This window comes from Pagrus major, chromosome 15, assembly GCF_040436345.1.
Source record: "Pagrus major chromosome 15, Pma_NU_1.0".
Classification (NCBI taxonomy): domain Eukaryota; kingdom Metazoa; phylum Chordata; class Actinopteri; order Spariformes; family Sparidae; genus Pagrus; species Pagrus major.
The window spans coordinates 1,875,006-1,888,178 of record NC_133229.1 but is presented as its reverse complement, the minus strand read 5'-3'; the positions used below and the strand labels follow the sequence as shown (position 1 = coordinate 1,888,178).

Sequence of the window (13,173 nt, the reverse complement as noted above, 5' to 3'; positions counted from 1 at the left end):
CCAAATCACCGCGACGATCAGCCCTCCTGACCGAGACTCAGTGAACTTTCCCCCCAGAAAACAGCCTCTTTCCCCCCGAGTGAAATAGTCAGACGTCCTGTTGACTGATGGTGATTATGTAATTATGTAATTTAGAGAAAAACGTAACTTTGTCACTTTCCAGGATGTTTGGTGGGTCGGGATCTCAATCACAACACATTATAACGGCATCCATATGATTATAATCAGTCAGCGGGTACATGTTTAGATGAACAGGAGGACACCAGGAAACACCTTGAAAAAAACACATACGTCATCGTCATGACGTGTACCGTCACACCTCCTTTGGAGCCGCAGCGCCGGCTTTCTGTGTGAATTATACTCCGGTTCGTCTTTTACGCCGGAGCTGCTTGGTTCTGTGTGAACAACCAACGGCGGAGAATTGGCGAACCACTGCTGCGGCGATAATCCGGCGTCTCTGTGTGATTTCAGAGCTTCCCCGCTGGACACCCTCGAGTGGCCTCACCCGCTCGTTTGGGCTGAAAATAGGAAAACAAACACCAGTTTTCAATGTTTGGTGCATACAGAAAAACGAAATATTGACTCGTATTTTCGTTTTTCGTTTGCCACATTAAATAGAATTGCATGATCAGATGATACACGGACCCATATCCATGTCCTGCATCAAAATATTCTTTAATAGCAGTGTGTACGTCGTCACTGGCAGCGCTCTTGTTTTGAAAACATGTAAACCATGTCCTTCCGGTTCAAAGGACGGACCAGTCCAATCAGCGACGATTCATGTCGCCCAAGGGTACCTACCTTTTCCGGTTTGGTTAATGTCGTTGTGTTTTCTGATTTGCTGTTGTGTTTTCTGTTTCGTTGTTGTGTTTTCTGATTTGCTGTTGTGTTTTCTGATTTGCTGTTGTGTTTTCTGTTTCGTTGTTGTGTTTTCTGATTTGCTGTTGTGTTTTCTGATTTGCTGTTGTGTTTTCTGTTTCGTTGTTGTGTTTTCTGTTTCGTTGTTGTGTTTTCTGATTTGTCGTTGTGTTTTCTGATTTGCTGTTGTGTTTTCTGTTTCGTTGTTGTGTTTTCTGATTTGCTGTTGTGTTTTCTGATTTGCTGTTGTGTTTTCTGATTTGTTGTTGTGTTTTCTGATTTGCTGTTGTGTTTTCTGATTTGCCGTTGTGATTTCTGTTTCGTTGTTGTGTTTTCTGATTTGCCGTTGTGATTTGCACTTCAGGGCCACCGTAGGTTTTGCACAAAAGTAGAATAAAGAAATGCAGGATAGTTGAGCACGCGCGGCTCGGCCCGGTCTGCGCGGCGCGTGCGGGCTTAAATGGTCGCACGTTTGCGAGCCAGGATGAAAATGCGCAGCTGTCACGCGGTGCAGATAGTCGGAATAAGTGCGTGTTCACGCACACTTACATGGACCTCGCGATCGCTCACAGTCACGATGGGAACGTGGATCAGAGCCGCGCGTGATGTGTCACGGCCGCTGAACAGCTGATGGACCTCTGAAGAGGTGAAGTCATAAGAAAGAAAGGCAGCAGCGCCGTATTAAAGGAAGAGAGAAAGCCTGCAGACAAGCGCTCCACTGAGCTGTCATCATGAATAAAGGAGTTACTTCTCAAGTCCACTAATCAACTGTTGTACACTTTGCTTTAAACGTGGCACGGAGAGGTGCATGTTACCCAGGAAGTGTAGAGTGTGATTAAGTGCAAACAATTATCCACAATGTGTCATTTCATTTATTTTTCTCATGTTACGTTTTTATCTATTTTATCTTTCTATCCTCATAAAGAACAAACTTGTCTGGCCATAAAAGGACCTGGCAGCAAGTTAAAATTAAATACAAGAACATTTTGCAGGCTGGTAAGTGACTAAAGTAGATAACAGTGAACAAATGAGGTGAATAGATCAGGTCTCTGCTGACATGTTGAATGTCTGTATGATTGTAGCAGTGGAACTGGCACAGGGGGCCACCAAGCCAGGATATGACCCCAGCGCAGGAGCTGGCTCTCCATTTAAATAAAGGGAGGCCAGTGATGGAGGGGATCCAGGGAGGGACAGCCACAGACTCTGTCCGCTTCATACAAGGTACATATTGCAGTACTACTGCACATGGAACACAATCAAATAAATACATTATACTGTCTGACTTTGGATTTCCTTGCAGTGTCTGGGAACACGCTTACACTTTTGGAGCCACCAGAAGATGATCCGGTTAGTACATTGTATTGAAGTCACAGGCTTGGTATGTCCTGTGAAATCTTAATTCAAGTTCTCTCAATACATGTATGTATATGGCAGGGGAAGGCACATCTGCAGATGAGGAGACTGTCGCTGGACTCCAGAAGGCTTGAGGTATGTCAATTTTATGGAAATATCCTGCTTATTTAGTCCATAAAGGATATGAAGTCAGTGATGTGGTGCTATTAGAAAATATGTGTGTAACAGGACCCAGATGCTGCACAGTCTCCTAAGCAGCCTGGTAACATTGTGAGTATTGCCTAAAGTAAATCTACATTATGCACAAATCCTGCTGTGCTAATTGACATTTCTTTTACAGACTTCACAAACTGTCAGACTATACGCAAAGCACCTGGAGAGACAGATAGAGCTGGCAGACGTTAAAATCAAACTCAAAAAGAGAAAGCTCCAAGAAATGGAGCTGGATCTTGAGATTAAACGCCGGACACTCAGGAAACTGGACCTGGAAATCCAGAAACTAGAAAGAGAAGTGAGTATTTCAGTGCACACAGTAACCATAACTGCAATACCATGTTTTAACCTTTGTTGCTTTTGCTCTCTGTTCCAGGATCCAGGCAACCAAGACAAATGAGGACTGCCAAATAAAAAAAAATTCAACTGGAAAACATTGTGGTGTCCTCCCTTTTTCATGAAAGATAACCACCAATGCTAAACAAAATGCACACACAGCAAAAAGATTTACACATTTAAGATCTTTTTATTAACTAAAGATAGCTAAAGATAGCTAAATCCAAAAATTAAGTGAAAAAACTTGCAATATATTGCTCCCTGACGAGTCTGCTATTAATTTTGTCTGGGAAGATGGGAGCATTTTCATATCCATTCAAACTCCAATTACTTGAAAACCTTAAATGTATCAATACAATTAAAGCATTTCCAGGGATTTCCAGCACTCGCCCTGTTGTAGCTGAGTGGCTCTGAAAGCAGAAGGTGTGTGAGTGTCTTAATCCACAATCCCAAACTGTGTTTATGTACACAAAAACATGACGTCATCACCAGCACTACTGTAGCATTGACACTTCTGAACTGTCGTCAGAAAACCAGTCAGCATCTGGTGTGACCACCATTTGCCCACCAGAGCTGTTGCCCGTGAATTGAATGTTACTTTCTCTACCATAAGCCGTCTCCAAAGGCGTTTCAGACAATTTGGCAGTACATCCAACCGGCCTCACAACCGCAGACCACGTGTAACCACACCAGCCCAGGACCTCCACATCCGGCATGTTCACCTCCAAGATCGTCTGAGACCAGCCACCCGGACAGCTGCTGCAACAATCGGTTTGCATAACCAAAGAATTTCTGCACAAACTGTCAGAAACCGTCTCAGGGAAGCTCATCTGCATGCTCGTCGTCCTCATCGGGGTCTTGACCTGACTGCAGTTCGTCGTCGTAACCGACTTGAGTGGGCAAATGGTCACATTCGATGGCGTCTGGCACGTTGGAGAGGTGTTCTCTTCACGGATGAATCCCGGTTTTCACTGTTCAGGGCAGATGGCAGACAGCGTGTGTGGCGTCGTGTAGGTGAGCGGTTTGCTGAGGTCAACATTGTGGATCGCGTGGCCCGTGGTGGCGGTGGGGTTATGGTATGGGCAGGCGTATGTTATGGACAACGAACACAGTTGCATTTTATTGATGGCATTGTGAATGCACAGAGATACTGTGATGAGATCCTCAGGCCCATTGTTGTGCCACTCATCCACGACCATCACCTCATGTTGCAGCGTGGTAATGCACGGCCCCATGTTGCAAGGATCTGTACACAATTCCTGGAAGCTGAAAACATCCCAGTTCTTGCATGGCCAGCATACTCACCGGACATGTCGCCCATTGAGCGTGTTTGTGATGCTCTGGATCGGCGTATATGACAGCGTGTTCAAGTTCCTGCCAGTATCCAGCAACTTCACACAGCCACTGAAGAGGAGTGGACCAACATCCCACAGGTCACAATCAACAACCTGACCAACTCTATGCGGCAAATGGTGGTCACACCAGATGCTGACTGGTTTTCTGACCCCCCCAATAAAGCAAAACTGCACATTTCAGAGTGGCCTTGTATTGTGGCCAGCCTAAGGCACACCTGTGCAATATTCATGCTGTCTAATCAGCATCTTGATATGCCACACCTGTGAGGTGGGATGGATTATCTCGGCAAAGGAGAAGTGCTCACTAACACAGATTCAGACAGATTTGTGAATATTTGACAGAAATGGTTCTACAAAAACAAAAGTGTTGCATTTATATTTTTGTTCAATATATATGTAATATTTTAATGCAGGATAATTAAAATGATGCAACATACTTAGAAAGACCATGGACATGCTGTAAAACACATTAATTCCTCACAGGATTGACGGTGGAAATACAGGTGAATCACTAGGATTAATCTTAGCCTGGCTGTTAGCCTGGTCTGGAGCAGGCTAGCTGCAGAGAGTAAATCACCATAGTAACTTGGCCGGGTTAAGTTTGACCTGCTTTCATGCAACCGACTTGAGGCTAAATTCAGCCAGGATAAACAACATATCCCGGCTTAATCCCTTATCTTGGTTTTGTGCAATACCCCTCTGATGTTCATATTTAGATGTCAACAGTTTCTGTGAAGATAAAAAGTTGAGAAGACGTAAAAAATAAACTGTGCAGCAAAATCTTTTGATCTCTGATCATCAAACATTAAGATAATGATTGATGACATCACTGATCATTAAACTCTCTGACTGTGTGTCATGAGTCACATGCTATTTGTCAGTTTGTTGTGTTAAAGTCAAACCTCGTGTAGTTTTGTGTTGAAGCGCTCAGTGAACTACATCGTCTCATCAGCACCAGAACCAACACCAACATGGAGCCAACTGGGCTCAGAAAAGCTCGTAAACAAGATGAACATCACAATAAATCTGCTCATATTGACAACTGCAGTTCTGGTTCTGGTTCAGTTCTGTGAGCTGCTCATATACAGGAGCAGCTCTACAATGTTTCAGTCAGGAGTCGTCACTAACGACACCGCCGGCTGTGTCGTCTTTATAATGACGTCACTAACGACACCGTTCGCTGTGACGTCACTAACGACACCGCCGGCTGTGTCGTCTTTATAATGACGTCACTAACGACACCGTTCGCTGTGACGTCACTAACGACTCCGTCGGCTGTGTCGTCACTAACGACACCGTTGGCTGTGATGTCACTAACGACACCGCCGGCTGTGTCGTCTTTATAATGACGTCACTAAAGACACCGTCGGCTGTGATGTTACTAACGACACCGTCGGCTGTGTCGTCACTAAAGACACCGTTCGCTGTGACGTCACTAACGACTCCGTCGGCTGTGTCGTCACTAACGACACCGTTGGCTGTGATGTCACTAACGACACCGCCGGCTGTGTCGTCTTTATAATGACGTCACTAAAGACACCGTCGGCTGTGATGTCACTAACGACACCATCGGCTGTGTCATCTTTATAATGACGTCACTAACGACTCCGTCGGCTGTGACGTCACTAACGACACCGTCGGCTGTGTCGTCTTTATAATGACGTCACAGTCTGATGGCAAACTGACAAACATCATCTGTGAGATTCAAACAGGATCAATACATCATCTGTGTCTCTTCACTACAGACAAAGCTCTGATCAATAAGCTCCATGAGGGGAACAGGAAACGGCGGGGCTTAAGCTCTGTAGTTTTGTTACTTATTGTTTTTACACAGTTCAGGCTCGACGATGATGTTTGTAAACATGTTTGTATTTGTGTCTAGTGTTCAATGACCACTCCAAGTATTTACAAATATACAGTGCATTATATATATGGTATGGGAAATATATATATACATAGATACACATATATATACATCTATAAATATATATAGCCATTAGAGTCCGATCATCAGAGGGAGGAGTTGTAAAGTTTAATGGCCACAGGTGGGAATGACTTCCTGTGGCGCTCAGTGATGCATTTGGGAGCAATTAGTCTCTCGCTGAAGGTGCTGCTCTGTTTGACCAGAGCGTTGTGGAGAGGGTGAGAGCCATACTGCAGCATCGCCCGCAACTTCGACAGCATCCTCCTGTCTGACACTGATGTCAAAGTGTCCAGCTCCACCCCACAACATCACCGGCCTTCCTGATCAGCTGGTTGAGTCTGTTGGCGTCTGCTACTCTCAGTCTGCTGCCCCAGCACACAACAGCAAACAGAAAAGCACTGGCAGCCACAGACTCATAAAACATCCTCAGCATAGTCCGGCAGATGTTAAAGGAGCGGAGCCTCCTCAGAAAATAGAGGCGGCTCTGTCCCTTCTTGTAAAGGACTTCAGTGTTCTTAGTCCAGTCCAGTTTACTGTCGATGAACACCCCCAGATATTTGTAGTGTTCGATGTCCACGTTCTGCCCCAGGATGGAAACTGGGGTCACTGGTGTCACTGGTGTCCTGGTTCTCCTCAGATCCACCACCAGCTCTTTGGTCTTTGTTGTGTTGAGCTGCAGGTGGTTCAGCTCACACCATGTGACAAAGTTGTCCACCACAGCCCTGTATTCAGCCTCCTCACCCTTGCTGATACATCCAACGACAGCAGAGTCATCAGAAAACTTCTGAAGATGGCAAGACTCGGTCTGGTAGCTGAAGGCTGTGGTGTAAAGGGTGAAGAGGAAAGGAGAGAGGACAGTCCCTTGTGGGGCCCCAGTGTTGCTGACCACAGCATCTGACACACAGTGCCACAAGCGCACGTACTGTGGTCGGCCAGTGAGGTAATCCACAATCCAGGACACAAGGGGGGATCCACCAGCATCGCCGTCAGCTTGTCACCCAGTAGAGCAGGCCTGATGGTATTGAAAGCACTGGAGAAGTCAAAGAACGTGACCCTCACAGTGCTCCCCATCTTGTCCAGGTGGGCGGAGACACGGTTCAGCAGGTAGGTGATGGCATCCTCAACTCCAATCCGGGGCTGGTAGGCGAACTGGAGGGGATCCAGGTGCGGCCTGACCACAGGCCTGAGCTGCTCCAGGACGAGTCTCTCCAGGGTCTTCATGATATGTGACGTCAGTGCCACCGGTCGGTAGTCCGAGAAACCATTGGGCCGTGGCGTCTTTGGCACTGGAACGAGGCAGGACGTCTTCCATATCACAGGGACCCTCTGGAGGCTCAGGCTCATGTTGAAGACACGATGAAGCACTCCACAGAGGTGTTCGGCGCAGGCTCTGAGAACCCGTGGGCTGACACCGTCAGGGCCTGCAGCCGTACCGGCGGGGAGTTTGCTCAGCTGTCTCCTAACATGAAGCGGTGTTAACAGTGCAGGTCGAGGAGGGGGAGAGTTGGAGTCCATAGTGAGAGGAGGGCAGGTAGCATGGGAGCCAGAGGAGGTGTGAGGAGTGGGGGATGGGTGTGAGGGGCTCATAAAGTTGGAGGGGGTGCTATCGGGGGGGGGGACAGAAGCAGTGGTGGCTGGAGACAGTCGACAGGAGAGCCAGCAGGGGGCGGCCTTTCATGTTGAATTGAATTCTCTCTCTTTGTGAGCAGCAGCTTCATGTCACTGAACAGTAACACATTTTTAAAACAGCCTCTTTCTTCAGACATTTTCATCCAATGAGGCTTTAAATCAACATTAATCCTTATTTAAAATACCCCAGTGAGCAAAAAGTCTAGAACACGTCTAAAAGATGTGATTTATGGACGTCCAGATGTCCTCCAGGAGCCAGAATTAAAGTTTTTTATACGTCTTTCCTGGATGTAGTATAAATGTCAAAGACAGACGTGTTAAAGACTTGCATGAAGTCCCAACTGTCCACATCTGCAAGGATCCATGTTTAAACCAATGTGAACTTGTAATAGTGTCATTGAGTCACTGACATGCACCTATTGATTGAATTAATGATTAAACTACAGAATTATGTTATTTTAGAGTGAAATATAACCACAAATGAAAGAGTGAAATCATGTGACTAAATATACCACACTTTTAGTGTTAGAGGGTTGGATACCCACTGAGGGTTAGAGACCCACTGATCAACTGATCCATTAATCATCAGTTTGTACAGAGAGCTTTTTAACCATTCACAGTAAATCTGACTGCTCCAAGAAATCAATTTATTTCTCAAAATATTTTTTTATTAACGTCTTGTAATAGCTCTAAATGCATTTATTAAATTACTGTAATTAAATACTGTAAAACTTTTTAAATTATTACTGTAAAATCAGCAGTACTAATATCTATTAATACTAATACTAATACTACTGTAACAGCAGAAAAGGACCGACAGTAGTTATTACGGTAAAATTCTGGCAACCACAGCTGCTGGTTCCTGCTGTAAAATGAGCAGGTTCTCCTTTCTTTTTTTAAAACTAATATACCATATATAGTGTTTTAATGTGCATTTATCAGTCTGTAATATAGAACATTACTTTATCCTTCATAAGTCCCCTCAAAATGTCAAATAAATAGAAGGTTTTGCCATTAAATATGACTGGTAATGTAAAATGTATCACGCAATATAATGTTTTCACTGTTAATTAGTTACTTGTCATCTCCTCACAGAGGATGGAGGAGGGCTGGGGCTCCTCACAGAGGATGGAGCAGGGCTGGGGCTCCTCACAGAGGATGGAGGAGGGCTGGGGCTCCTCACAGAGGATGGAGCAGGGCTGGGGCTCCTCACAGAGGATGGAGCAGGGCTGGGGGTCCTCACAGAGGTTGGAGCAGGGCTGGGGTTCCTCACAGAGGATGGAGCAGGGCTGGGGCTCCTCACAGAGGATGGAGCAGGGCTGGGGCTCCTCACAGAGGATGGAGCAGGGCTGGGGGTCTTCACAGAGGATGGAGCAGGGCTGGGGCTCCTCACAGAGGATGGAGCAGGGCTGGGGGTCCTCACAGAGGATGGAGCAGGGCTGGGGGTCCTCACAGAGGATGGAGCAGGGCTGGGGCTCCTCACAGAGGATGGAGCAGGGCTGGGGCTCCTCACAGAGGATGGAGCAGGGCTGGGGGTCCTCACAGAGGATAGAGCAGGGCTGGGGCTCCTCACAGAGGATGGAGCAGGGCTGGGGCTCCTCACAGAGGATGGAGCAGGGCTGGGGGTCCTCACAGAGGATGGAGCAGGGCTGGGGGTCTTCACAGAGGATGGAGCAGGGCTGGGGCTCCTCACAGAGGTTGGAGCAGGGCTGGGGCTCCTCACAGAGGATGGAGCAGGGCTGGGGCTCCTCACAGAGGATGGAGGAGGGCTGGGGTTCCTCACAGAGGATGGAGGAGGGCTGGGGCTCCTCACAGAGGATGGAGCAGGGCTGGGGCTCCTCACAGAGGATGGAGCAGGGCTGGGGCTCCTCACAGAGGATGGAGGAGGGCTGGGGCTCCTCACAGAGGATGGAGCAGGGCTGGGGCTCCTCACAGAGGATGGAGGAGGGCTGGGGCTCCTCACAGAGGATGGAGCAGGGCTGGGGGTCTTCACAGAGGATGGAGCAGGGCTGGGGGTCCTCACAGAGGTTGGAGCAGGGCTGGGGCTCCTCACAGAGGTTGGAGCAGGGCTGGGGCTCCTCACAGAGGATGGAGCAGGGCTGGGGGTCCTCACAGAGGATGGAGGAGGGCTGGGGCTCCTCACAGAGGATGGAGGAGGGCTGGGGCTCCTCACAGAGGATGGAGGAGGGCTGGGGCTCCTCACAGAGGATGGAGCAGGGCTGGGGCTCCTCACAGAGGATGGAGGAGGGCTGGGGCTCCTCACAGAGGATGGAGCAGGGCTGGGGCTCCTCACAGAGGATGGAGGAGGGCTGGGGCTCCTCACAGAGGATGGAGCAGGGCTGGGGCTCCTCACAGAGGATGGAGCAGGGCTGGGGGTCCTCACAGAGGATGGAGCAGGGCTGGGGCTCCTCACAGAGGATGGAGCAGGGCTGGGGCTCCTCACAGAGGATGGAGCAGGGCTGGGGCTCCTCACAGAGGATGGAGCAGGGCTGGGGGTCTTCACAGAGGATGGAGCAGGGCTGGGGGTCCTCACAGAGGTTGGAGCAGGGCTGGGGCTCCTCACAGAGGATGGAGCAGGGCTGGGGCTCCTCACAGAGGATGGAGCAGGGCTGGGGGTCCTCACAGAGGATGGAGCAGGGCTTTGTGATGGCCACTCCAAAACATTGACTTTGTTGTCCTTAAGCCACTTTGTAACTAATTTGGCAGTATGCTTAGTGTCATTGTCCATTTGGAAGACCCATTTGCACCCAAGCTTGACCTTCCTGGCTGATGTCTTGAGATGGTGCTTCAATATTTCTACATAATGTTCTTTCCTCATGATGCCATCTATTTTGTCAAGTGCACCAGTCCCTCCTGCAGCAGAACACCCCCACAACATGATGCTGCTGATGTTGTGATGTACTTCACAGTTGGGATGGTGTTCTCAGGCTTGCAAGCTTCCCCCTTTTTCCTCCAAATGTAACGATGGTCATTATGGCCAATTTTAGTTTCATCAGACCACAGGACATGTCTCCAAAAATTAAGGTCTTTGTCCCTGTGTGCATTTGCAAACTGTAATCTGGCTTTTTATGTTGCTTTTGGAGAAATGGCTTCTTCCTCGCTGAGTGGCCTTTCAGCCCATGTCGGTACAGGACTGGTTTCACTGTGGATAATGACTCTCTTACCAGCTTCAGCCAGCATCTTCACAAGGTCTTTTGCTTTTGTTCTGGGGTTGATACGCACATTTCGCACCAAAGCACGTTCATCTCTGGGACACAGAACCCGTCTCCTTCCTGGGCGATGTGATGGCTGGACATTCCCATGGTGTTTATACTTGTGTAAAATTGTTTGAACAGATGAACGTGGCACCTTCAGGCATCTGGAAATTGTACCCAAGGTTGAACCAAACTTGTGGAAGTCCACAATTCTCTTCCTGATATCTTGGCTGATTTCTTTTGATTTTCCCATGATGTCATACAAAGAAGCAGTGTGTTTGAGGTGCGCCTTAAAATACATCCACAGGTGTGCCTGTAATTAACTCAAATGTTGTCCGTTAACCTATCAGAAGCTTCCAAAGCCATGACATCATCATCTGGGCTTTCCCAAATTGTTTAAAGGCATAGTAATCTTAGTGTATGTAAACTTCTGACTGAAGAAAGTAATAAAAAAATGTCTTAAAAATTCTCTCTCTCATTATTCTGGCATTTAGCAAATATAAATAATGTTGGTAATCCTGACTGACCAAGAACAGGAAACGTTTAGTCTGATTTAATGTCAGACAGTGAGAAAAAAAAGGTTATGTGTCTTTTTATACAGTGTATGTAAATTTCTGGTTTCAACTGTACATATTTATACTTTATATTATATATATATTGTAAAGTATATATACACACACATATATACACATATACATATATATGTATATATGTGTGTGTATATATATATACTTGACATTTTATATATATATTTAATGTAAAGTATATACATATATATGTGTGTGTGTGTGTGTGTGTACTTTACATCGCTCAGTTCTGGTTGAGAATACAGAAATTTATAATATTTTCTGAAGCATCGTTGAATTTTCTCTAGTTCTGTTTCATTTGTCGTTTTTAGTTCTGTCAGCTTGTTGTTTCTGTCACTTATTCGATGTCCTCCCTCCTGTCTCCTAATATTGTTGCTTTGTGAAAAGAAGCTTTTTTGCATTTCTTGTGTTTATTTCATCTATTTCTTTCTTTAGTTCTATAATTTTGGATTTCATCCCGTAGTTTCTTCAATTTGTCTTCCAAGTTTTTGAGTTTTTGTTGTCTAGTTTAATGGTTATTATTCTGATCAGGGCCTTCAGTGCGTCCCAGAGCTCAGATTCTTTTAATTCTTTTACTAATGTTTTTTGCTTCAGACTTTCCATTAGAAGAGTATATATACAGTATATATATAATATTAAAGTCGCCACCACATTCAGGATCCTCAACTTTTTGTTGTCATTAGTTCAAATAGATGTTAATAAAAGGACCAGGAGGAACAGACTTGTAAACAGACCCTCTGTTTTGCCTATAATCATAACAAATCTACCTTCTTTATCTTTATATTCAGATATGTGTTCATAATTTACAGCACTGGATATAAAAAAATTGCCACTCAATGTTTAAATCCCTGTTTATTTAATTTAGCATGTTCAGAGTCGTCTAGGTGAGTTTCCTGCAGGAACACTATTTGGATTTTATCTTTCTTTAGTTTTGATAAAGTTTTGGCCTCTTGGTTGGGTTGATTACCAAGTTTATATTGCGTGAAACCATTTTTATAGGTGTATTTTGCATCTAAGTGACTCCCAGCTCAACTGCACACTTGAACTTGGTGAACTTGAACCCAAACTCAAAGAGAGGTGGAAAAAAGAAAGGATGTGAAGCACAACAAGAAGTAAAGTTAAGGGTACAAAGTCCGTTGAAGATCTCCTGAAGGCTCGGAGTTTCTCCTTGTAGCTTGAACCTCGTCCAGCGGAGGACGCACCCTTCTTCACTCACCTGTCCGCTCTCCTCGAGGTAGCCTCTGCTCGCCGGGTCCTCAGCTGCATCCTCTATTGTATTGTAGATTTTGGTTCCATCTTTGTGTCTCACCCGTAGCCTGGCCAGGAAGAGAGTCTGGAATTGAACTCTGTTTTCTTTCAGGACCTTACAGACCTCTGCATGTTCTCTTCATTTTTTGAGGATGAGAGGACGTTAGTCGTGGTCCAGGTTTATGTGTTGATCTTGCCAGGTGAATCCCTTCCCTGCGTGATGAAGCATGGTGGCGCGTCCTCCAGTGGTTGTGGCCCCACTGAACAGTGTGCTCTTCAATCTGTAAATCAGGTCCGTCCTCAAATAGTCCGAGACCCTCACTTAGTAAATTTTCCACGAATATAACCATCGTTGGTGAGTCCTTCTCAGCACCTTCTGGCACCCCATAAATCCTCATGTTCTCACGTCTGGAGCAACTCTCCAAGTCTATTAGCTTAGCCTCTAGCTTCACGTGTAGCTTTAGCATCTCCGTCAT

At 46.3% G+C, this 13,173-nt stretch overlaps 1 protein-coding gene across 3 annotated transcripts in view; it reads left to right on the top strand.

Annotated features, from left to right (window-relative positions):
* The window catches only part of LOC141009601 (uncharacterized), a 205,646-nt gene extending 202,788 nt beyond the window's left edge, over positions 1 to 2,858 (top strand). Inside the window, exons 1-7 of one of the 3 annotated variants that reach the window (XM_073482274.1) lie at positions 562 to 793; positions 1,941 to 2,079; positions 2,159 to 2,205; positions 2,293 to 2,346; positions 2,440 to 2,481; positions 2,552 to 2,722; positions 2,801 to 2,858. In XM_073482274.1, the coding sequence (XP_073338375.1) occupies positions 734 to 793; positions 1,941 to 2,079; positions 2,159 to 2,205; positions 2,293 to 2,346; positions 2,440 to 2,481; positions 2,552 to 2,722; positions 2,801 to 2,824 (537 nt within the window). In that variant the 5' untranslated portion in view covers positions 562 to 733 and the 3' untranslated portion in view covers positions 2,825 to 2,858. Of the gene's footprint in view, positions 1 to 561; positions 794 to 1,134; positions 1,855 to 1,940; positions 2,080 to 2,158; positions 2,206 to 2,292; positions 2,347 to 2,439; positions 2,482 to 2,551; positions 2,723 to 2,800 lie in introns of those variants that run through there. The other 2 variants (XM_073482273.1, XM_073482275.1) reach the window with 2 other exon arrangements.
* The last annotated feature ends 10,315 nt before the right edge of the window (positions 2,859 to 13,173 follow it).